Here is a 24,510-nt window from a genome sequence, read left to right on the forward strand (position 1 = left end):
ACAGCCCCGCGCCGCCTTCTGTGGTGACACAGGGTGGCGGGGAGCCCGCGGCCCGGACGGCGGGGCTCGGCCGGCGCTCGGCAAGCGGCCCGGCCCGACGGCGCGGCGGGCACCGAGCGGCGGCTCCGCGCCCCGCCGGGAGCTCCGCGGAGCCGCCGCCCGCCCCGCGGCCCCACTACGCCCCCCGGGGAGGGGCCGAGCGGGCGGGCCCCGCTCCCGCCCCGCGGAGCCCGTGGGCAGGGGCCGCGCCATCCGCCGCACTCGCCGCGTCCCGCCGGGATGGAGAGGCAGCTCCCGGGCGCGGCCAACGCGTCGAGCTTCGCCGACGATGTGCTGCGCGTCTTCGGGGCCAACCACAGCCTGTCGGCGGGGCAGCTCTCCGCGCTGCTGCAGCGCCTGGGCGCCGCGCCCGCCCTGGGCTCGGCGCTGCCGCTCGCCCACCTGCACCACAACCAGGTATCGGCACCGCCACCGCGGCCACGGCCGGGCTGCCGACGTCCCGCAGCGAGGGCGCCGGGCCGGCTGGGCAGCTCCCTAGTGTCTTAAGTCTCGTCGCCCTCGTGTTCCCTCACGGTGAAGCCGGTAGGAGGGCGGGAGGGAGGGAGCGAATGTCGGCTGGCGCTCCGGGCTGGGGTTGCGGGCAGAGGTGCCGCTGCCCCGCCAGAGCGGGAGAAGCGCCGCGCCTCAGGGAGCTGCTGCGGCGCGGGCTGCCCCGGGATTGGCTCTCCGGCCTCGTTGCTCGGCTCTTAAACTCTCTCTTTGCCCGGTTAAATAGCATCTGTGCAACAGCAAGGAGTGTATGAGAAGCAGCTGGTGTTTCCCTCCGAGAGCTGAATAAGCAAATCTTCAGGACTAGTTGAAATGTAGTTCTCATGAGACAGCAAAAACTCGATTATACAAATCTGGTTGTGTAAAGAAACTTTTTCAGAACTTTTCACGTCTTTTATTTAGGTTGAGTGCAAAGTGTATTCCCATCGATTAATCTACAAAAGCTTTTTAAACTGATTTTAATTAACTGACTGGACATCACCGGAATATTACTTCTCTTTAAAACGTTTGTACTCTGTTTAATGTTGCCATAAGAACCTCAGATCGCTCTGCTACTTTTAAAATCTGTGTAATTTCACTTACCTGAACCGTCCTGGACTCAATTTGTTTCCTTGAAGGGAAATTTTGAGATTGGTGGTGATTTCCATATGCTCAGAAATCAGAAGCACAAAGTTAGTCACAAAAATGAAAGCTGAATGACTGTTTTCTCTGGTTTGATCCCACTCCCTAAGAAACAGAAGAGGGATGGCTCTAGGGACCTTGAGAATTGTCTTTTTAACATGGAGTAGTAGCTCTTCTGCTTTTTCTGTGAAGGAGACAAACCTTGATAAGCTCTCTTTGTTTTAGAAAGGTTTAATTGGGACTTAATTGCCCTGAAATCAATGTAGTATTCAGTATAAGCATAGCAGTGTTTTCAGGAGTTGCTGCTTTCAAGTCTCACAAACTGGTCACTGTTCCAACTCAGCATGCTATAAACATAAACATTCTCAGCCACACATGCTAACTACAAGTTTACAGTGTTGATTATGGCTGTGAAAAGCACCTTTCTTTAAAAGGGCATAGAAATGAGTGGATTCTTCAGTCCTTCAGGTTTTCCGTCTGCAAAAGCACGTAGCTCTCGTACACAGGCTACAGAAGGGGGAAAAAAAATAATGCTCTTTCTTATTACTATGAATGCATGTTCCTCGTAAGTAACTTGAAGTTTAACTGAAGCAAATTTTTTTACAGGCCTGTTTTAATTATATTCATGTTGAATAATATCTAGATTATCACACTGAAATTATTTTTTAAATGAAAACTACTTTTTTACTGAGTTACTTGCATTCTTTCTTAAAATTTGCCTTATGGCTGTTCCATCAGCTTGAACCATTAAAGCAAGTGCATTTTGATCCCTCATAGATGTCAGTATGTTTATGACTTTGGGCAGGTGGCACATGCAAATGCACACTCACACCACTTAAATCCTGTGTGATTGTTTTTAAATGCCGGGAGGTTTTGTGCTTACAAGTTGATAATTCAGCATCTGCTGGTTATGACAGAGTGCCACACATGAAGTGGCCTAATAAAAGTGTGGGTTTTGGAAGGCATCAGAAGCTCTACTGATTCTTGACAGGGGAAAGTGAATGCTTCTTGAGAGTGATCCAGGTCTTCCTCAAGGCATCTGAATATATTCAGGCTGCGTAAGTGCCTGACTGTAGGAGGGCAGAAGGTTTATCTCAGACTTTCAGTTCTTAACTTCTCTGTCCCGACCTAGTGGAATGACTCCCAGGCTTTTCTTTGAATCAAGATAACATCCCCCTGCTCTTCAGAGAGGCTCTCATCTCAAGCCTGAGGGAATTTTTAGCGGAGAGCTGGTCTGTAAGGGGCAAGTCATACACCACCTGTCAGGAAGGAAGAGTCTCTGTAATGTTATCCCAGTATTAGTGTTCAGTTTTAATGTCTCATTCACAACAATTTTGGTAAGCCTAATAATGTCACAAGAAGATCCACAAGAAGCTCATCCATTTTCTTAAAGATTGAAAATCTGGGTGTAAGCCAAAAGAAGATGGATTGATTTCTGTTTTCTTTTGATACCAGGTTGACTTGAAAAGCAAAGGAAGAGTAAAAAATGATTTAATTTGTTGGTGATAGTGTTTGAGTGTATACTTGTGTAGGTGTTTGTGGTAACTTGTGTCCTATGATGTCTGTAAAGATGCTATTTTTTAATGTAGAGAAAAACCCCTGGATTTTTATGAGCACCCTTTTGGAATTTTGGATTTAAGTGCCACAAATTTCTTCTGCTTTTGGTCTCTTTTTGCTTTCATCATGTACTTCTATAATTATTTTTGTCTTAGTATTTTCTTTGCTCTTCAATTTTTCTGTTATCATTTTTTCTTAATATGTAACCTAAGACTCCTTTTCAGAGAAATAAGTAGTAATTGAGCAAGCACAAATACTGAGCAGTGCTGGTTTTTTTACATTTTACTGTGGAATTGCTGCACAATTTATACTAATAGGGGTAAAATTAAGAATTGCAGTCTAATAGACATGATGGCTTGTTACTTGCTCTGTATTTTACATTATTAGCAAGATGTAAAAACCATGAAACCGTACTTGATCTTCTGTCACTGAATTAGTTGTAGTATGGCAGCCGTACACATGTGTACCAAAGGACTAAATGACATGCTCAAAATTTTTGGTCCAAAAATGCCTGGAAGGTAAATGGGCATTGGAAAGAAAGCTTGTTAATGTCACCTTTTTTTTATGCTTCGATGTAATTGGTAGGGGCTAAAATCATGCTTCTATTTCCTTCTTTGGCTTTGTATATTTATGCCAGTCTAGGTGGTATACCTGAGTACTGTGTTTTGAAGTAATGCATTTTATTTTTTAATGAAAACATTTTTACAAAATTAATTTTAAAATTAATATTTGTTATCAGATATAATTACCTTTCATCTCAGAATAAGTCAAAATCTAGGAAGTTTAAAAATTTAGGACCAGGCTAGTATATTCTTTGATTTGAGGACTTTTGGGTAGTTTTTCACTAGTTACAACTTGTCCTTTTGAAAGAATGGAGACAAGAGTGACAGAGTTAGGGTCTTGATCCAACACCATGATCTGATGTTGCCTGGCCAGTGAGATGCTAAATACGCATAGTAGTTGTACCCTCTAAGTGTCTTATTTCTACAATATTTCCAATAAATTTCAGTATTTGTGGGTATCTCTCAGCTCCCAGCACAGACATCTGCCTTGCCCATGTTGTGGGGTGTGTGAAATCCCTGAAGCACACAAGTGCATTCATTTGGGCAGCTTCATCTGACTCTTCCTCGTGGAGTGCTGCTTACTGAAGGAATGATCATCTGCATCATCCAGTTTTCACCTGTCCTAAGTGACACCAAGGTGTTTCCACATCAGCATTAGATACTTTCATTTCTTGCAAGTAAGCTGAGGAAGGCACAGCTGTATGTCTCTATTTTGCCTTATCCGTGCTCAGACTAAGTTAAAAAACCAAAAAAAAAAAAACAAAACAAAACCAAAAAAAAAAAACCAAAAAAAAACCCTTGTTAAATAGAGGGGACAGACATGACAGCAGGCTTAGTGAGTCAGGACATAATTTTCAGTCCCCTGTTTCATGAGGCTAAATTTTCTCTCTGATGAGATGGACCTTCAATCTTACAAAGTAAATATCTTATGTTTTTACAGCAGCATGGTTGTGTTAATGTATTTATTTATCCTGAAAAGATAAATGCAGAGTTTTGCAGTGTGCAAAACATGCCTTGCTCCATTCCAAGGCTTCGAAAAGATTAAATCTTTTAATTAATCTTTTAATTGTGCTGGTGAACTCATGCAAGCTTGCTTTTTAGCTCTTGGATGTATGTAGGAGTTTACTGAGAGTATGAGGTGACTTATAACAATGAATCATTTATAAGAATCATTATCCTCTGGGTTTGTCCCTGATCAAAATAATAATAGTAATTAAATACAATGCTGTTTCTCAATTTCACATGAAAGAGCTCTTCTATGATGGCATTTATGACTTCCATGTTTGTGTGTAGGCAAAGTTAAGATTGTCAGGTGTATTAATTTATGCTGTGTCTCATTTGGTTTCTCTCCATTATCTGTTTTCCTACCTACGACATCACTTGTATTTTTGTGAATGAAGTTAATACTAATGTATTGGTATTTTAAAATGCTAATACTCTATTCTGTATTTTAGAAATGAAATAGTTAAGGAAGATTTCTTTCATAGATAGTTATGGTGTAAATTCTCAACTCTTACTGGCTCATTTTTCTAACTACAGATGTCCAGAAAGGGCTCCATGAGCTGGTAATAAGCACCATACGGGAACTATTGCTGTAGACCACAACTTTCCTCCCTTTGTTTTGCTGTGGGCATATTAGCCATGTATTTTGTATTATTTCAAAATGCAGAGTTAACAGTAAAATGATTAGACTTACAGCCAGTTTAGAAAGCTCCAGTGGTTTGTGTATTGGCCTGTTAAAGACTGTATCTTCAGTGATGATTTCTTTATTCACTCCTTTCATGTAGGTTAAATGGAGCAACATGTTTTAAAGCAAAAATCCATCTTCTGTTATAAGCTCTATTCTTTTATGCATGATACTTCTTTGGCCTTAGCATTGATGTTGAAAGATGAAATTACATGCACTTTGCTTCTGTATATATGAGCCTTTAGGGTCTCATGGCCTTAACAAAATTTGCTTTTAGGTTTAAGTTCAAGCATGTGCCTGAGTACTCTGCTAGACTGGCTTGTTAAAGAGGAAGGACAGAAACATCCTGAATGTAATTTAGCTAAAGTCACTTGAATTAGCCTGCATATTCTCTTCCTCCAAGCAAATCAAAGAGAGTCACATTCTGGTGATGAGTGCACGCCTTTCACCTTCTGGACAGTAAGAAAAATACTTATTAAGAGGAGCGGAAGCAGCTCTGATGAAATAAATGATTTGCAATCACTCTGGCTTATCTCTAGGAGTTAATTGCCATATAAATAATAATGTTGAATTATTGGAGATGTGCTGTGTAATCTGAAGGCTGGCAAAACTGAGAAGAGCAGGGAGTGACCATTTGTGTTTATTTTGCTAAGGCTTCCAGTGCTCTCTGCTTGCAGTCATACTGAGATTTGCTACAGGGAGAGTTATGCTGAAATTGATGTTTCAAATAGAAGAAAACATTTGGGTTTTTTTGGTCTTGAGACTGAACCGTAATATGTGTTTGTTGTGCAACAATAACTGCACAAAACTATTGTGTACACCCAGAAAAATAACATTTTCCCTGATATAGGACACTTTCCCTTATATACAAAATAAAGAATGTAAATGAACAGAAAGTGTTAGATGAAAGCTTTCAGCAGTTTAGAACATTTCACATAAAAACATTCAAATTTTTTCTGTAAATGTATCTTTTATGATACTTTGTGGTTTGTACTTTATCTTTTTGGTTGAAAATGACAAATGGAGGAACCAGCCTTGCCTTGCCCCTGTTCTGCTTTAGCACTGCTGACTACATTTATTGTTGACCCATCCAACACTCTTATGTCCTGTGCTAAAGACAAAGGGAAGATCCCAAGCAGGAGTTTATCTTATGGTTGTACAAGACAATGTTTGTTTGCCCTTAAGAGTTACTGCTATAAGACGAATGAAAAATGTTTGGGTTTGAATGAAAAATGTTTGGCTTTAGACCATTTTTTAGGAGTTAATTTAGGGAGATAAATAAGAAGTGTTATTGTAAAGTACAAGTGGTCACTTGCATGAATAAGCTGTCACTGGATTACCAGTCCTTTTCTGGCATTTTAACTGTATCTAGTCTGCTCTTAAAGTTAATTATTTTTTAATTGCATTAGGTTTTAAGTAATTTGAAGCTGTTTTTCCAAATATATTGTGAGATTTAACTGTCCCAAGTTCTCAGGGCAAAATATCTCCAAATGTCTCTTTAAAAAGTGGCTTATTGATTTGTGATTTATCTAACTTAAAGTATTTTGAATCATTTCTGTTTCACATCAAGCAATCACAGTATTTTCATGCACAGTGTACATTGTGTAGACTTTCCTGAAAATGCATTACAGTATTTCCCTATTGTAATTCTTGGGTTTCTCACTGCATGTCTTATTTTTTGTTTACATTGATGTTTTAAGTTGTCAAAATCCCTTTTGGTTTCAGTGCTTGACTAGTGAAGAAATCTTTTCTTTGCATGGGATACCGAACAACAGTCGCATATCAAATTCCAGCTTTTCTACAATATGTCCTGCAGTTTTGCAACAGCTAATTTTTCACCCGTGTGATCATCAGGAAAGCTTTGTGGACACATCTAAACCACATTCTTTGCAAGGTTAGTTACTATTAGTTGCATTAATGCTGTGGCTGGAGTAGGGTTTTCTTGGAGGAATAGTAAGCATTTATCTATAGATAACAGGATTGTCTTGTTTGGGAAGATACGGTTCCAAAGTGGGAACATAAACTGCTGTTTTAGGTCAGCAGACTATCCAAACAAAATTGGTATTGCTTGACAGTGATCTATTTAAAATGCTGTAAGAAATGTGAAAGAACTGATTAGAAAGTTATGGAATATTTTTCCCAACTAAGGAAGAGCCTTTCTGACTTGTTTTGCTTGGATGATGGTTTGTGCCTTGAAACATAAGGACTCATAGCTGGTTAATAGAAGAAAAGATGAGTGTACAGAAGGGAAGTCTGTGCAAGTAGTTTGCAATGGGAAATAAAACTTGGTGGAATCTGCATGTATGGAAATAGAGTTAAAATTACTTGGGCTACATTTGAGTGGAGTTATTTGCAAGTGGACTGTCAGGTAAGCCAGTGACTGGTTTACTGAGGAAAAATACTCATATTCTTTCCAAATTCTGACTCCTGCTTTCATGTCATTTTCTGTGATGACCCCTCCAGGAGGAAGATGGTTAAGTAGCCTTAATCTTCTTTCTTCCTCTTTTTCTCACTCTTGTTTCTATATTTTTTTGTGCACAGAACTATACAATGCAGTGAAAAGCACTGGACAGGGAATATTTATCTGATTAAAGAAATCACTTGTTGCACTAAAAAGGATCAAATATAATTAATTTGAGTCAGTATTCCAAATGAATTTACTGTTCCAAGGGAATCAGATGAATTAATGTTAAAAGTTAAGATGTTGGATTACTACTGCCTAATGTCAGTGCTCATAAGAAGAGATACAGAAGTGCTTTTTGTAAATTTTGAAATACTGTATTAATAACGTTCTGATTCATATAGGTGATAATCTTTAATAAGAATTAGAGATCATTCCTAAAACATAGCTGTGCTTTGCTGTATCAGTGAAAGATTAGAATTCTAATTGAGTAATCGCTGAAACCATGGCACCAATTTAGCATGACTGCTCTAGATAGCTTGTATGATACGGAGACACATATTACCAAGAAGACCATAAGATCTGCAAGATCTGCATTGGAGAGTAGGATCTATTATCTTTTTTTTTTTTTTTGAACATGGAATCCTTGACCTACAGTTAATCTCTTAAGTTACTTAGGCCATGCCCCTTGTTTTTCTTTTATCTGGCCAGCTCAGAAGCAATGTCCAATAGCCAGATAAACAAGGCAGCCTTCTCCCTGCCCCTCCTTGTCTGCAGCACAAGAAATCTGCAAGGCCCATGATTAGGGCATTTTAAACTACTGCGACACACAGTGTTTGAACAAAGATTCCTAGAAAGGCCCAGTGCCCAATACAGCTGTTGATTTATACACCCCCACCCCCATCACAAAGTGAATGTGTCAGTAGCATTGAGCCCAGATGATTTCAATTACTGCCCATGGAGCAAAATCCTCCATGCCTGTTTCCAGCTGTGCCTATGTGAATTTTTTCCCCAGGAGCCCTCACTGTCTTAACAATAGGCTGTCTTCCAAAATGGATTAATGGACAAGATGCGCAGAAGAAACCAGTCTAATGAGCTTTAGGAACAGCTACTCAGTTTAAAAAATAAGTGATGCCAAAGCAGAGCAGAAGTTGGAAGGCAACGTATGTTAATGTCTTTTGTCCTGAGATTTTTAAAACTCCGAGCTAACCTATCTGATCTTAGGGCATACTCAAATTCTCCCCTTGCTTGCTTCTCTGAAAGATAATAGGGAGGTGTATAGAGATATATCAAACAGCTGAAACTGCCCAGTGGCATTACTCATGTCCAAGAAAAACACTTACTGTGTTCTCTGCTTGACTTCTTCAGAAAGGTATTCATGCACTTCCTCTTCATCCTAGGACAAGGTTAAGGAAGAGCCTGAGCCTGCCTATTCTTAACAAGGAACACTGCTGGGCAGCAGTGTTCTAAGGAGGGCATCTTACTTGCACTCCTGCAGTTTTGGATTTCTTGTGCCTTTGGATTTCTTGGCTGTCTCTTTATTGGGGTTACAGTTTAGAGACAGAAAGAGTAATAGTAGCTTGCAAAAATTGACTGAGCCATCCGTCTCAGGGGACGAATTAGCACTGTATCTGAGTGCCCTGCTCTGGTACGTAAAGTCAGACTGCCCATCTTTCTGAGATGTGTGAACTCATGAAAAGACTAGTGTGGGTGGAGTCCTACTGAATAAAACCATTTTATGGCACATGATATTGTGAAATAGAGTCCTTAGTGCAGGAACTTTGGCAACATTGGTTGTCTTGGAATTTTTTCAACTCAATTTAAAATGTACATTTTTTCACAGAATATGGGTAGATGTCCATGCACTAAACTAAAAGACTTGTACTTCTGTAGTAATCCCAAATGTAGACAGTGTTTTCTGACTCACGATGACACTGGAAACTCATTTATTATAAATTTGATTTCAAAAATATAGTTACAATTTTAATTCTAATTTCATTTAATAAATTAATCTATGTAGCTTAGTGAATCTACCCATATCTAGTTGTGTGTTTTTCCCCTCTCTCTGTGTAGCTGTCTCAAAATTGGCAAATGAATGTTGTAATTGGCATTGGTACATCTGCAAATGCTTTGAATGCTTCTAGTGCTTTCTGTTCTTGACATAATATGAAATTCATTTTCTAAAAATATTGTGACACTGTACGGAGTAGAGCCATCCCAGTTGCAGGTGAGGAATTTAGCTTAGTGTGTTTGTCAGTTGTGTTCCAGGAAATAGTATCAGACCATAATCTGATCTGTTAGTTTCTGCTATGGAGAGAGGAATTTGTGGTGACTTCCTTACATGCATACAAGCTCATAATGATGCAATTTGCTGGATTACATGAACCTGTTCTCATCTAGGCAACATTGTGTTGGCATTGATTATTTTTTTTTTGGTTAATTTTTAAAGACAAACTGTCTGTTTGGATTGCTTCATAGTTCTGTGGCATCATTTGGGGCACACTTGTAGACCTCTTTAGTACAACTTTTAAAGTTTTTCTCTGTACTAATAGGAATTTGAGGTGTCACTGGGGAAAAAAAAGTTATCCATAGCACAGCTTTGTAAGTGCTTATAAGCAACAGCAACCACATCCCTCCAATCTATAATTCAGGCTCTAGAATAATTATGGTACAGATTTGTGTGAGTCCTGGTGCCTGAACACTAAATATCTGAGATTATGCTTATGGTGAAGGAAACAAAATTATGCTGAACCCCACTGCATTTACTGATTCTTATGAAAGGTTTATGTCATTGTGTACCTACATCACATGTCCTTGTTTTTGAACCTAGAACCTCTTCTTTTATGCACTTTCATTTCTCTATTATAATTGTCTCAACTATGAGCTATCATCTCACCTGTTGGTGAACACTTACGGGCAGCATTTTCAGCTAGCAGAATTTGTTTAAATGACAGGAGGAGGGAGGAGGGTTAGAAGCTGAGATATCACCTCAGGGTGATTTATAAGGAAGGATTTTTATATCTGGTACAGCCAAGACTTTTTGTCATGGAGTTTTTTAGAAGTAAATGTCAATTGGATCTGACACTGGGACTAGTAAGAAATTTTGTCTTTTCTCTATGCTATGGCTGCTCTTGGCCTAAACCTTAATTTTTACTCCTCATTGACTGTAGAGAGACCTTATTTATATTAGCAGCAGATAGGCCAGCCTGTATATTCCACTAGCATGGTTTCCATTTTTAATATGGTTGTCCCAGAAAGTGTTTTCAGATATTTCCTTTCTGCAGGTATGCATTTTAACTGCCTATGCATTTTAAGAATTTTGTATTTGTGAGTTTTAATTTCAACCAAGGAACGACTCTTTTACCAGTTCCATGCCAGTTTAGCAATTAGAGAAATCACAGGCGGATTGAAGTGGGTGTTATACTAAAATATTTTGTATTTCTCTTTGTTTATCCACAGTTTGGGGATTTGGGTTCCTGGCTGTGTCTATCATTAACTTGGCATCACTTCTGGGATTGATTTTAACTCCTCTCTTAAAGAAGTCATATTTCCCCAAGGTTCTAACTTACTTTGTGGGCTTGGCCATTGGTACTCTCTTTTCTAATGCAATTTTCCAGCTCATTCCAGAGGTAAGCAAGGGGAATCATTATTTGGTTTGCATACTATTTTCTAAAGATCTATGTCATGTTGTTCATGATCTATGTCTTGTTCAAGATCTATGTCATATTGTTCCTTCTTGTTGGGAAGGACCAAGGGCTATTCTGTCTCTAAACAAAAAGAGAAATACACTAGATAAAGTTGTAGTGAACTTTAATAGGCTACGCTGTTAACATTTTGTCCAAGTGTAAAAAATGTAATGAGATCAGAATCTTTTTCAATTTCTGCTCATGGAAAACGATGGTTGGTATAGCGACAGGTTTTGTAATAGAGGGGTATCTGTGCAGTGTGACGTTTGTTTTTCTGGAAATGTACTAAGATTACAGACTAATTTGCATTGTTTTTTTCTTCACTGTTAGGCATTTGGGTTTGACCCGAAAGTAGATAACTATGTTGAGAAAGCTGTTGCTGTGTTTGGTGGATTCTATATTCTCTTCTTTGTGGAAAGGATTCTTAAAGTGATACTAAAGCTCTATAACAAGGTAATGAAACCCATCACTAACTGAATGAGCCTTGCCTTAAAGTACCTGTCATATTTTGTGAGATACTCGCTAGATGAATAAAATGTGGAATTCAGCCTTCCTGTGTGTTCTGATACATCTGTTTAAAACCCATGTGAATAGGGGAAGAAATCTTCATTTTTTTGAGGGAGAGATAAGCAGCTTTGGGAATGGAATCTAGATGTAAGTGTGATCTGCTGTCTTTGATACCAAAGAGTATATATGCATACTCCAGTTTCTCTCCACAGCCAAGTTGTTGCTGTGGTAGCTAAACACATCAGAAAAAAGTGGAAATATGTAAGAGGTGGAGCCCATGGAGCTCCTCTTTGGGCAGGAGAAATGAGTGTGACAAATGCACCTTCTTGCTCATCTGCAAAGTGCAGCTGCACGGATAGGGCCTGACTCTGTCTTTCAGTAACTTCAACTCTGTTTCCTCAAGCTCTGGTACGCAGACCTGCTCATTGAGCAGTGCAGTTGCCTCCTTTTGCCCAGGGCTCTGCTTTCTACCCCTGTGTCAGCGTACTTGTCTGTGTGCTCACTTGAGAATTGCTGATACTGAAAATTATGATGATCAACTGTCTATCGTTTGCAATAGTTAGAAATAGAAAAAATAAATTTTTTTTTCTTTAATTATGTAAGTAGACAAGGGCTAATGAGCTCTGTTTGGCAAGCAACCGTGAATAACCAGCAAATGTTGATCACTTTTGGTCGGGTTGGCTTAGGAGGTTCTACATAAAGGTATAAAAATGAAAAGTCTCCTATGTTTTCTGATTAGCTTAAAGTAAGAGGTAAGTTAGGAGCTTACATACATTTAGAGTTAATTAAAAAAATTAAATGGTCACTCCTGCTCATTTCAGCAATCACTTGGTGTTGAAAACAAGGCAGCATGAATATGATCTCCCACCCACCTTTTCCTTTTTGTCTTTATTTTCTTACATTGCTATTTTGCTTTTATTTTAATTAGCTACCTACTTGTTTATTTGTCACCTAGACTGGCCACGATTACTTTGAAAATAGAGAAGAGATTCATTCTCAGGATAAGACTAACTCTCCCAAACCACCATCATCCAGCAATGGGGGCATATGTTATGCAAATTCTGCTGTCATAGAGAGCAATGGAAATCTTGGTTTTGACAGCATCAGTGTGGTCTCAGCACAGGTATGAAAATTATGTCTATTTACTTATTTTTTCCCTGCCAATTATATAAGCATATCTGAGAGGATTGTTAATATGTATTTTTATTACTTTTGTCAAGTTTTTGTAGACTTAGAGCTTATAATTTGGTTGAATCTATGAAAAAAATACAGGGTTTTGGGGCAAGCTTGAAAAAGCTGAATTATGCACTCAGTTTGTAGCCAACAGAAAGGGCTATGTTATATCAGTGTTGGAATGGGTTGGACAGAGAGATGTATCTGATCAGATTTGAATTTATATTTAATTTGGTTAATTTTGGTTTTGTTGTTACTGTTTTGCTTAAAGAGAAATGGTGTGTTTTGCTGTTGTAATAAAATTGATCATACAGAATGATCCATATTTTGTTCCTGGATGCATAATCCATTAAGTTTGAGAACCTGATTCTACCGAATCAATGATTAAAGAGAAAAACTAGTACAGTAAATTTCAGGCAGTATATTGTGAGCACTGCTTGTGATAACACAGTATATTTGGATACTGTGGGAATCACAGAGGTGGTATGTTGAGACAGAAGCCACTCCTCCTGGTTTAAGTATTATTGTCTTTCAGATTTGTTCTCTGTATTTCTCTGTGTTTGTTTTCATACTGCAAATACAACTTCCTTCTGTTTGAGAAGAAAATGGAAGTAAGGAAGAGAAAGTTTTGTGCTTCTTTAGTCTTTTTCCATGTGTAGAGAGGAGCAGTACTGTGCATGGTGGAGCATTACTGTGCCTTATTAAAAAAAATTAAAAGCACATAGGAAAAATTTCAGATGTCTTAAGGCAGACATTTTTCATAGTAGAAATTTTTGGTTTGACATCCATTTTTATTAGCTAATTAAGTGAGTTGTGGGGAGCAGAGAGGAGCAAGCAGGAGAGCAAGTCAAAGGCAGTCCCTAAAAACCAGGAGAAAATCTGGGAGTTCTGCATTGACACTACAGGCGCACAAGGCATTTGATGCACACAGATTAAAATGCCAGAATTGTACTTGTCCTTACCCTAGAAATGTCATGAAGTGTGGTGGATACTGAACATCTTAAAAACTAGAAGAAACAAACTTAATTATTAAAATTACATAGACACCAGGAGGGAAATAGTATTATGAGTGTCTGTGAGTTTTATTTTGTAGATTTATAAAACAAGTAAAAGAAGCCTCCACTCTCTGCAGAGACAGAAACAGTGGCCAGCAGGACTTGAAAAGTGGTCATTCCCCTGCAGCACTGCTGAGGCTACACCTCGAATCCTGTGTTCAGTTTTGGGTCCCTCACTACAAGAATGACCTTAAGGTGCTGGAGTTTGTCTAACATAGGGCAACAAAGCTGGTGAAAGAGTTGGAGCATGATCCCTATGAGGAGCAGCTGAGGGAGCTGGGATTGTTTAGCCTGGAGCAAAGGGGCTTGAGGGGGACCTTATCACTCTCTACAGCTGTCTGAAAGGAGGTTGTACCAGATGGAGGTCGGTGTGTTCTTTCCAATATTAAGTGACAGGACAAGAGGAAACAGCCTAAAATTGTGACAGAGGAGGTTTAGTTTGGATATTAGGAAAAAGTTCTTCATGGAAAGGGTTGTCAAGCCCTGTAACAGATTTCCTGGGGAAGTGGTGGAGTCACCATCTCTGGAGGCATTTAACAGGTGCATAGAGATGTTGCTTAGAGATATGGATTAGTGGTGGACTTGGTTAATTAGGTTTATGGTTGGACTCAATGACCTTAGAGGTCCAACCTAATGGTTCTATGATAATGTATAGCAACAGAAAAGCCATCATTGCACTTTTTCTCCTCCAGTGAGATTCAAAGGGCCGGGTCAGGGGAGGGCCAATGTGGCCGAGGTGCTTTGGGGCAGTTAGGGTAATGACAGGAGGGTAGGGACGCATTAAACTTCACAAGAATATACTATTTAAGACCAAACCATTTGGCATTAGCTAATGTGTACTCAAGAGAATTTTAATGTGTCCTCATAAACGACATCTTGTTAAAGAGGGCAAATACAGAGTAGTCAGAAATCAAAATGAAAGCTTTAAAGAGGAAGTTTGAAGCCTGACTGTGCCAAGATATGGTAACTATTTCCAGCCATGAGGATCCAGCTATATTCTCTCCTTTAATGCCAGAAGAAATTGACTATCAGAGTAAATGTTTAATTAGTCACCTACTTTCTGTTTTCACTTGCAGCAGTAAGTGCAGTCTTGAAAACCTTTGTGCTCTACCCAGAGTTTGTATCTACTATGCATTGTAATATGGCTTGACAACAGAAACATTGAAGGGAAGTTATTTCAGAGACAAATTGCTGAAACATCTGTGTTCTTGAGTGCACATTGTTAGAGCTGTGTAACAAAACTTTACAGTGCCTTTATTTATTGCCTGGTGGCAGTGTCAGGATTCCTTCTTGGTCTTGTGGGCTCTTCCAGAGGACATGTCTGGTTCATGTCTGAGGGAATTAGACATGTGTTGGAAATGGCAATAGTAATCTGAGATATCGTAGGATAAAATAAGAGAGTCTCTGTATAATTTCTTAAGTTTGGAAATGAAGGAGGGGCCCTTACTTTTTAAAAAGCCTCCTGTGTTTAGAAGTGCATAAATACCAAGGATGTCTTTGGTTTACCATAAACTGTGGAGATACAAATGATGTAGAGCTGCACTAATACTTAATAAAAATTAAACCTGATAGCCCAGCTGGGTATTACAGAGCTCCTTGGATGACATCTCTTTTGATGTATGCTAAACTACCTACCATGACAAAATGGAAATAGTGCAGAGGAGACAGACATTGCTAATTCTTTGCTTTGGAATCTTACGTGTTTGTATGGTATTTTGTCAGTAATCTGCTTTATCTTAAACATGAAGAATATGTATTACTCATTTATCTACTTCTACTGGATACATGATGTAGTAAAGTTCAGAATGTAAATCCAGAAAAGAAATTTCATTGTACTTTATATAATTTAGAGATGTTGCCAAGACATTATTTAAAATGGATTACATGTAAGAATTATGATACTTCAAAGCAACACAGTAAATGTAAATGTCGGATAGCTATATATTTCTAGATATAGATATAAAACAAAGGTGTCTCAGAAACTGATTCCTAGTTTATAAACTGCAGTTGTTTCTGCATTTTGGAAGTTTGGATCAATAAAGTAATTTCTAGAAGTACATCAATACTGGTACCCTAAATTAATTTTAATTGCTTAAAATGTTCTTTTTTTGTGGAAAAAATGGGTGAATTATTTAAAATGAAAATTTGTCCATTAGATCAAACTCTGTTTCTTCAGTGAACCTAGAAACATGTGCAAGAAAGATGATGTGCTTTAGGCAGAAATCAGGGTGATCTACAAAACAATGCTTCCTCCAGTTTGTAGTCACTTGAAGGATGATCACCAGGGAACAGAAAAAAATAGAGAACAGATCTTTACCTCAGGAAGCTGGATGAATTGGTGGAAGAGCTTTGCTAATTGTATTTGGGTTTTCTTATACTTATGTATTTTGTGTGGCTTCCTTTGTAATACTTCTTTCTTAAAGTGACTTTCTGTTTATCTTCATGGATTAAGAGAGATTAATAATTACTATTACTTGTAAGTGATCCTATCTCAAGCAGAAATAGTACAGGTACAAATTAATAATCTCAAAAAAAGATTGGCACTGCTTGTGTTGGAGGAAATGTTGAGAGGAAAACCTTCAAAAACTAAAGGCAAGTGTGTAGTACAAATCTAAACCTACGTTTTTGAATCAGCAGGGAACCTCCTGACTTTTTGATACCATTGCTCATTTTTACATCCTAAAAGTGTAATTTCAGAACTTCCTGTGGACTGAATAGGGGCTGCTTTGTGGTGGTTTTGGCACTACTCAGCCAAGGCTTTATTATCTATGAGTTCCAGGCAGTGCAATAGACACCTGACTCAGAAATTCTTGACCTGAACTTTTGTCCTGTCCCAGGGCAGCTCCTAAATATAAGAATGTAGTTAGATAAGACTCCTGTGAGCAAATCATGCAACAGACCTTATAGCTCTGTCCTTAACAATTTTGCAAGGATTTATTGATCATTTTATTTCCTTGAATTTAAAAAAATCAGCTTGCCTGGTAGCATTTGCATATGGCAAAACTAAACCAATTTTCAATGTTTTTAATAACTAAAGATTTCTTGGAATATTCTTTGGCCTTCTCCTAAGGAGAAGGAGATGTTCCTCAAGATGTTCTTCAAGAAGTGGAGATGGGTGTGGTTGAGGGGAGAGTAGTGGATATTGCCTGCCTTAACTTAAACAATGCTTTAACCAGTGTCTCTCACAACATCCTCACAGGCAAACTCAGGAAGTGTGAAACGGATGAATGGACAGTGAGGTTTATTGCAATAAAAATTGCAGTAGGCTGATGGGCAGATCTCAGTGAGTCAGGGTGTAATTGGAGGCCTGTCACTGGTGGTGTCCCCCAGGGTCCAGTACTGGGCCCTTTATTGTTTAACCTATTCATCAAGGACTTGGTAAACCTGCCTCCTGAACAGTTCACTGACAACACAAATCTGTGAGGAGTGGCTAGTACCCCACAGTTCTGTGCAGCCCTTCAGAAGGGCCTTGACAGGTGGGAGACATGGGCAGAGCAGAACCTCCTGAAATTCAGGAAAGGGAAATGCAGGGTCCTGCACCTGGGAAGTAATAACCCCAGGCACCAGCAGGGGCTGGGGGCTGATCTGTTGGAAAGCAGCTCTTTAGGGAAAGACCTGAGTTTGTTCCCCTGGTGGAGATCAAACTGTCCATGAGCCAGCAGTGTCCTTGTGGCCAAGAAGGCCATTGGCATCCTGGGGTGCACTGGGAAGAGCAGTGCCAGCAGGTTGAGGGATGTGATCCTGCCCCTCTGCTCAGCCCTGGGGAGGCACATCTGGAGTGCTGTGTCCAGTTCTGGGCTGCTCAGCACAAGAGGGACATGGAGCTCCTGGGGTGGGTCCAGCAGAGGCCACAAGGGCGATGAGGGGACCTGAGCATCTCTCAGAAGGAAAGGCTGAGGGAGCTGGGTCTGTTCAGCCTCGAGAAGAGACAACACAGAAGGAACCTCAGTGTTTATAAGCATCTGAAGGGAGGGTGTCAAGGGGATGGAGCCAGGCTCTGCTCAGTGATGCTCAGCAACAGGACAAGAGGCAATAGGCAGAGACTAAGGCACAGAAAGTTCCACCTGAGCATGAGAAAGAACTTTTTTACTGTGCAGGTGACTGAGCACTGGAACAGATTGCCCAGAGAGATTGTGGAGTCTCCCTCAGTGGAGATACTCAAGAATCATCTGGATGCAATCCTGTGCCATGGTCTTGAAGAGGGGTGTTGGACCAGATGAACCCCTCTGGTCTCTTGCAGCCTTAACTAATCAGTGATTCTGTGCTGTGTATGTCTGTAGGCACACATATATTACTGCTTTTATATTCCAGTAAGTAAGCACCAGTTAATGCTATATAAGTAATTTGGTTTTTCTTAATGGGGGAAATCTATAATGCTTGCAAATATTCTGTAAACGCAGTATGTGTGTATAGAAATTCATCAAATGGGTCACCAGGAACTTTTAGGGGAGCTTAGTTTGTACTTGCAGTTAAAATGGCAGTTCCTTCTGTGTGTGTTCAGGTTTTTCATTATTTCATGGCACCACGTGTATAAATTACTTCCACTTCTGGGGAGAATTAGTGAGATCCCTGGAGGGTATATGCACTGCAGTTTTATATTAGCCTGTTGATTTCATGCTCTGAGCCTTTAATTGTGCAGTCAAAATTAGCCACCACTGTTTTTATTAAACATTCACTTTGTAGAAACTAATTTGAACAGCTGGACTTGACTATCATTGCCCAAAATTAGAAATAAACCTTATGGAATATCTGAACATGTCTATACTAGAGACACATTCTACAGTGTAGACACATCATATATATAATGTAGATAGAATTCTGTTACTGCAATAGCAGTACTAAGACAGTGACGCAGTGCCAGTTTTAAATACAGATGCTACCAGTCACTGAGATCAGATCCTTCTGACTGTACATGCTTATATAGAGGTGGCAAAGGAGGCTTGGGACTGTCTTCATCTGACAGCGACTCCAGAGAGACAGTCAGACCACTGTGTCCTGAATTGCTTCCTGTCTCCGCTGAAGGGCATCCAGGTGACACTTGTCAGTCAGAAGAGTGACTGGGTCGTGCATGTCACCTTGTTGAAACAGAAAACATTTGGTGCTTTTGCTGTGCCGTTTTCTTTTTGGACAAAGCAATTTGGTCTCTATATGCAGCAGTGCTTGAGTTTATACTTGCCATTTATTTAAAGACAGAAGCATGATTCATTGACTTCTTTTTTCAGTGCTTTGTGTAAATGTTTCATTCTATCTTTTTTTTTTTTTCAGGAAGAAGCCACCCAAAGCAGCTTATGCAAGTGTCTTAAGGGGCGTCCACTGGCAAAGATTGGGACCATTGCTTGGATGGTGACACTGAGTGATGCAGTACATAATTTCATAGATGGCTTGGCTATTGGGGCTTCTTTCACTTTGTCTCTGCTTCAAGGGCTCAGTACCTCCATAGCCATCTTGTGTGAAGAGTTTCCTCATGAACTGGGTAAGGAACTTTTATTACACATGTTGTTTGCTGTAAAAATCACTGTTGTAGGTTTTTGTGTTGGTGTAAAGTTGGCAGAGGTTGAAAGAAAGTTTAGACAAATTAATAGAAAAAATATTCATCAAAAAGTTACCAAGCACCAAAACACACATCTGGCACAGGAAGTTCCCAAGTGCAGGTGGGCGGAAGCTAGGAGCATATATTGGACAGGTACTAATTATCCTGTTTCTATATGGTGCGTACAGTGTTGTATTAATTAATTTTAAACCCAAAAATCATCATAAATATGTGTCCCTATGCTCTTAGCTCAATCTTGCATCACTATTTGTTTAGAATATTTCAGTTTCCTTAATTTTGAATAAAGAAAAACAGCACAGGGTTATAATGTGCATACAAATAATGTCTTTTCTTCAACTTCCTTTGATATCAGAAAATAACCAAAATATCATTTTCTGAAGATGATTTTCTCTTTGTTTGATTCTTTTAGGGGATTTTGTCATCTTGCTTAATGCAGGAATGAGTACTCGTCAGGCTCTGTTTTTCAATTTCCTATCTGCATGTTCTTGTTACGTTGGGTTGGCCTTTGGAATATTAGTAGGCAACAACTTTGCTCCTAACATCATCTTTGCTATAGCCGGTGGAATGTTCCTGTACATCTCTCTGGCAGATATGGTGAGATATAATTTCATTTTCAGATATTTATTTCTCTGCAAAAAAAACCCAACATATACTCCACTAAGTCTCTCCAGTAGAACCTAGTATTTTCTCCTTCTCATGCCAGTGACCAATAACAATAACATTAATAATAATAGAATTTTGTAACTTAAACCCTTAGTGGAGGTGCACAAATAGTTATTGTTAGCAATAGGTAAGACTTTATAAAGTCTCACCTATTCATAGCAAGTTATGTTTATTCATGAAACACTAAAGCCTTTCGCCTCTATTATTATTGAAAGGGGGTTTTAGACAGAGACGAGCCTTTCATGAATTTGGCCTGGTTTAATCAAAGAGTAAAAAGTATATTAACACTTTGTTTCAGCATTTTAAAGTGTCACAATATTTCATCTTATTATTTTAAAAGGCTTGTTTGTCTATTTAAACCATGTGAAAGAAAAGCAAAAAAAGAAAGGTAAACAGAATGAAGTTAAATATTAAGTTTTGTATTGAATAAAAGGTGTTGTGTAACCACAGAGATAATGAAAAACTTGATTTAAATTCTATCCTGGTTCAAGTCAAAGAGTGCCAGCCTCATTTTCTTGGTTCTGATGAAAATTTTTACTGAGTTCTATTCACAATAATCTGTCTACCATTTATTTTTCAGTGTGTTAGAGGATATAAGGAAAAGAAATTGTGCTAAAATCCAGGTTGCATTTAGACACCGGAAAAAAAAATCTGGACTCATAGGCATTTAGCAATATTCCATAATTTCCTATTACAATGATGTTTTGTCTCAAAACAAAAGAGATCTTTCAATAGTTTTAAGTTTCATTATGTTTAATTCAGTGTTGTAAGAACAGATGCAATAGGTGCAAAGGTGTTTACATCTGCCACATGAGAATCCATTTGAGTGCAGAACTGGAAGAGTGAGGCCTGAATCTGAAAAAAATTTGAGACCCCAATTTGGTTCCATGGGCTTTTAGGAACTGTCTTACATTTATAGTGACTGTTTCATTAAATATGGTTATAATTTAGGTAATAATATAGGATTTAATATGTTGTTAGAGTTATAAAAAAAATATAAGTAGTTTATTTTATAAGCTTGCAGTGCCTTAATTGCTAATGCTTTTTGTTTAGCATTACTCATATAATGAATAGTAATGCACTGAACTCTGATTTGTAAAATTCATGGCATAAATTTGTAGTGATTCAAGTTTGTTATTAAATCCATCAAAGTAGGTAACATTCTTTTCCTTGTATCTGTTGTTCTGTTCTCTCTGTTCCTCTCTGTCTCTCTCTCTCCCTATACCCTCCTCTCTTTATAGGTTTTTGGATTGTATCAATTACCTATCTGAATTTTTCTTCCCCCTGAAAAGTCTGAAATAGGGTATTGAAGTGCTCTGTACAGAGATCTGGCTTTCTACTTTCTTACGGTTTTTCCACACTTCTGGTTTGCTTGTCCAGAAGCAGGTAGGATTAACTGGAATGCCATGCCTTCCTCCTTTTCTTTTTTCTGTTCTTTTTTCTGCCAATATTGGCATAGTACAATCTCTGCCAATAGGATCACTGAGTGGGGTGGCTGTGGGCAGGTGGGAATGTATGCTGAGGTGTGTGCACAAATGAGCCATGCTGTATGGCATGAAGTCAATCTAGTTTTGCCCTGTTGTGCAAGAGTGTGACGGAGCTCTGGAGCCATTTCTGGGAAGCTTTGGGCTGTTCCTGCTAACCTTAGCCTGTTCTTCAGGAATTGCATTACCTTCAATTGCTGTTTTTGTGTTGTGAGATCAGATACAGTTTCTGAGTTACTCAGCCTGAAGGCTTCCTAACTAGAGCTGAAATAAACAATCTTCATTGTATTCTGGTTATACTATTCTCAGCAGAACAGGAGAATACTTTAAAGCTTATTTCTCAAAAACCACTGTAGTTGATTTAACCTGCAGCAAACACATACCCTGAATATCCCATGCAGGGAACTTCATACCTGTGCTGTTTTGCCATCACCTCCACTGGCTCCTGAGGCAGTATCTTTGTTCTTGCAGTTAGCCGTGAATCAGTCACTCTGTGCTCTTGTATTAACCTTTAAGATGTATATTATGGAATGAAGAATCCCTTCATGGCACTGTAGTGTCATATTGCATCTGTTACCACCAGTTTCACACCCGTCTTCCTCTTCTTCCTTGCTTGACCTAATGAGCCTGCCAGACCTTCCACATGTGAAAGGTTTCTGATTTCTGAGGGGTTGTCCATGTTTACATCTTCACTTCATTTTCCTTTAGATGAAGCAGAAGAATCCTAATCTTCTGTTTCCCAAACAAGGATTTCTCTCTATAGCAGTGAAGGAAGAAACAAAACATTTAGCAGTACAAGGGCAGCTGTTCCTAGCAACACATGGACCAACATTTGGAACCTAGGAGGCTGCTAGAATCAAAAAGGGAAAATTTACATAAGACACAGCCAGATGAAGCCACCGTAGAGAGGAACAAAATGCTGTTTCATCTTACCACTCCTTGGTGGAGTGGTTTTTCAGGGTAATTAGGGTGATATTTTCCTGTGACTGCCTTCACCCTCTGTTAGTTCTAATATTCAGTCCAGAGTAGCAATATGGTTCAGTTCTTAAGGCCTTAAATTAAGTATGCTACCACGAGATGGCAATGCTTACCTAAAAATATCCCTTTTTTCAGTTCCCAGAGATGAATGATATGCTGCGGGAGAAGGTGACCGGAAGAAAGATGGATCTGACGTTCTTCCTTATTCAGAATGCTGGTTTGCTAACGGGCTTTACTGCTATCCTGCTGATTACCTTGTATGCAGGAAATATTGAGCTGTGAGAATGGAATCAGGATTGGAGACATCAAGATAATTGCAAATGGAAGACACTTGAAATCCATACAGGGACATTCATTTAATCTACTTGGTTTTGAAATGGTGGCAAGGCCCATCCTGTCCCTCTTGCCCCAAGTACAGGAAGTTCTTTAGGACTTGCAGTTGAACTAAATAGTAGGAGCTGTCAGCTTCTGTATGATGCCAAAAAAATTATGCTAATATTTTTATTTCTACTTAAAATTATCAGACCTATCTGAACTGTTACAGAGGAAGGGTGTTACTTGGCCAGTAGAATTATGCAATACATGCAGCTACATGCAACTCCCAAACCAACTGAAAGCTGAAGTCTATAAGGAAGATGTGTATTTAAAAGAAAATAATACAGTTTCATGTCCTTTTTTAACTGTGATGAAGGCAAGCAGTTTCATAACTGGTTTATTTTTATGACTTTTGTTGCAGGATTTGTCTGCATAACATCTTCATTCCCCACCAAAAACAAAAAAAGAAAAAAAAAATCAAACAATTTCAGAGTAGGTGCTAATGAAGATAAGATTTTTAATTACTAATTAACACTGGAAGGAAACATATCAGTTCCTGCTTTTGATCTTTTCTCTTTATAAGTGCACTAGGGAATTGTTGATTTATTTTGAGAACCACTTTTTTTAATTAGAGGGAACCTGTGTTAAATTTATGACTGTTTATCAACTCCATAATATTTTAGAAACATTGAGTACTTTAAATATGTTCAAGTATTGTATATTCTATTAAAATAATAAAGTTTTATACTTAAGTTTCCCATATAACCCCTTTAAAAATCACTTCTTTAGTCTTACAAAGGAGAATGTAGGGGAAAAAAGTGCTAAAAATTAACATTCCAGTATGTTTTCTTCATAATTTGAATGATTTTTTTGTGTGCAGTTGGGTGGAATGAAATGATAATAAAATTTACAAATTCTTACCACAATCTGTTGCGTGTGAACTTTCTAAAATCATGCTTATATATATGAGTTCTTCTGAAAAAAAACAATTCATCTACTTATTACTAATCTGTTGTAAGATGAACACTAGGAAATTAATTTAAAAAATACAGTCCATTGCAGTCACCACTTTTCTTTGAAGGAATTGTTGTTATTCTCCAGTAAGTTACTTTTTTCATTGATTTTTAAGCAAGTTTTACAGCTTCAAAGGAGATACTATTTTTGATGTATTTCCTGGCTGTAGGAAGGTACAACTATTTTATTTTTAATTTTTTATTAAAATATTTTTTCTGCTAGGCAAAGTATTTATTTTGGCACTTTATTTGAATGTCATCTCTAATTACCTTAGGAAAAAAATAACTTCTCTAAGTGTCTGTTTAATAAAAGCTCTAAGGCAAACTGCACAGGAGTTGTAAATAATACTTTAAAATATGTTGTAAGTGTTAAAATGTAAATATAGTAGCCAATGATACTTGCTGTATGGACAAACATTTATTAGTCAATTTGTGCCCTCTAAGTTCCTGTGAAGAAGAGTTCACCATGTCTTTCCTTTAATTCTTTCTTTGTTGATTTCTTGGATATAAGCTGTTTGTAAATACATTGTGTATGACAATAATGGGTTATAGTAACTATGAATGTTAATAGACTTCCTAAAATAATGTGACCATTCCTGTTTAATCAGATTATTTTAATAACATGCCTGAATGGTACTTTTCACCTTTAAATTCAAGTATTTGCAAAGGAGAGTTGATTTTTATTAATTCCCTAAGGAGGGAAAACT

General features: G+C 38.6%; 1 protein-coding gene across 1 annotated transcript; it reads left to right on the forward strand.

Annotated features, from left to right (window-relative positions):
- Positions 1-204: 204 nt before the first annotated feature.
- SLC39A8 (solute carrier family 39 member 8) lies at positions 205-23,716 on the forward strand. Its single transcript, XM_021531447.2, has 8 exons — positions 205-456; positions 6,703-6,871; positions 10,838-11,007; positions 11,395-11,517; positions 12,527-12,694; positions 19,065-19,272; positions 19,760-19,944; positions 22,611-23,716. Exons 1-8 carry the CDS (start codon positions 280-282, stop codon positions 22,755-22,757), a joined length of 1,347 nt encoding a protein of 448 aa, XP_021387122.2. The 5' UTR covers positions 205-279; the 3' UTR covers positions 22,758-23,716.
- Positions 23,717-24,510: the final 794 nt, after the last annotated feature.

This window comes from Lonchura striata, chromosome 4 (assembly GCF_050655825.1).
Source record: "Lonchura striata isolate lonStrDom1 chromosome 4, ASM5065582v1, whole genome shotgun sequence".
Classification (NCBI taxonomy): domain Eukaryota; kingdom Metazoa; phylum Chordata; class Aves; order Passeriformes; family Estrildidae; genus Lonchura; species Lonchura striata.

What these genes read in the sequence shown, in the direction of transcription:
- SLC39A8 (XM_021531447.2), top strand. Translation starts at nt 280, where the DNA reads ATGGAGAGGCAGCTCCCGGGCGCGGCCAACGCGTCGAGCTTCGCCGAC. An exon ending in TTTTCCAGCTCATTCCAGAG is followed by an intron (nt 11,008 to 11,394) that starts GTAAGCAAGGGG and finishes CTTCACTGTTAG; the next exon opens with GCATTTGGGTTTGACCCGAA. An exon ending in ACATCTCTCTGGCAGATATG is followed by an intron (nt 19,945 to 22,610) that starts GTGAGATATAAT and finishes CCCTTTTTTCAG; the next exon opens with TTCCCAGAGATGAATGATAT.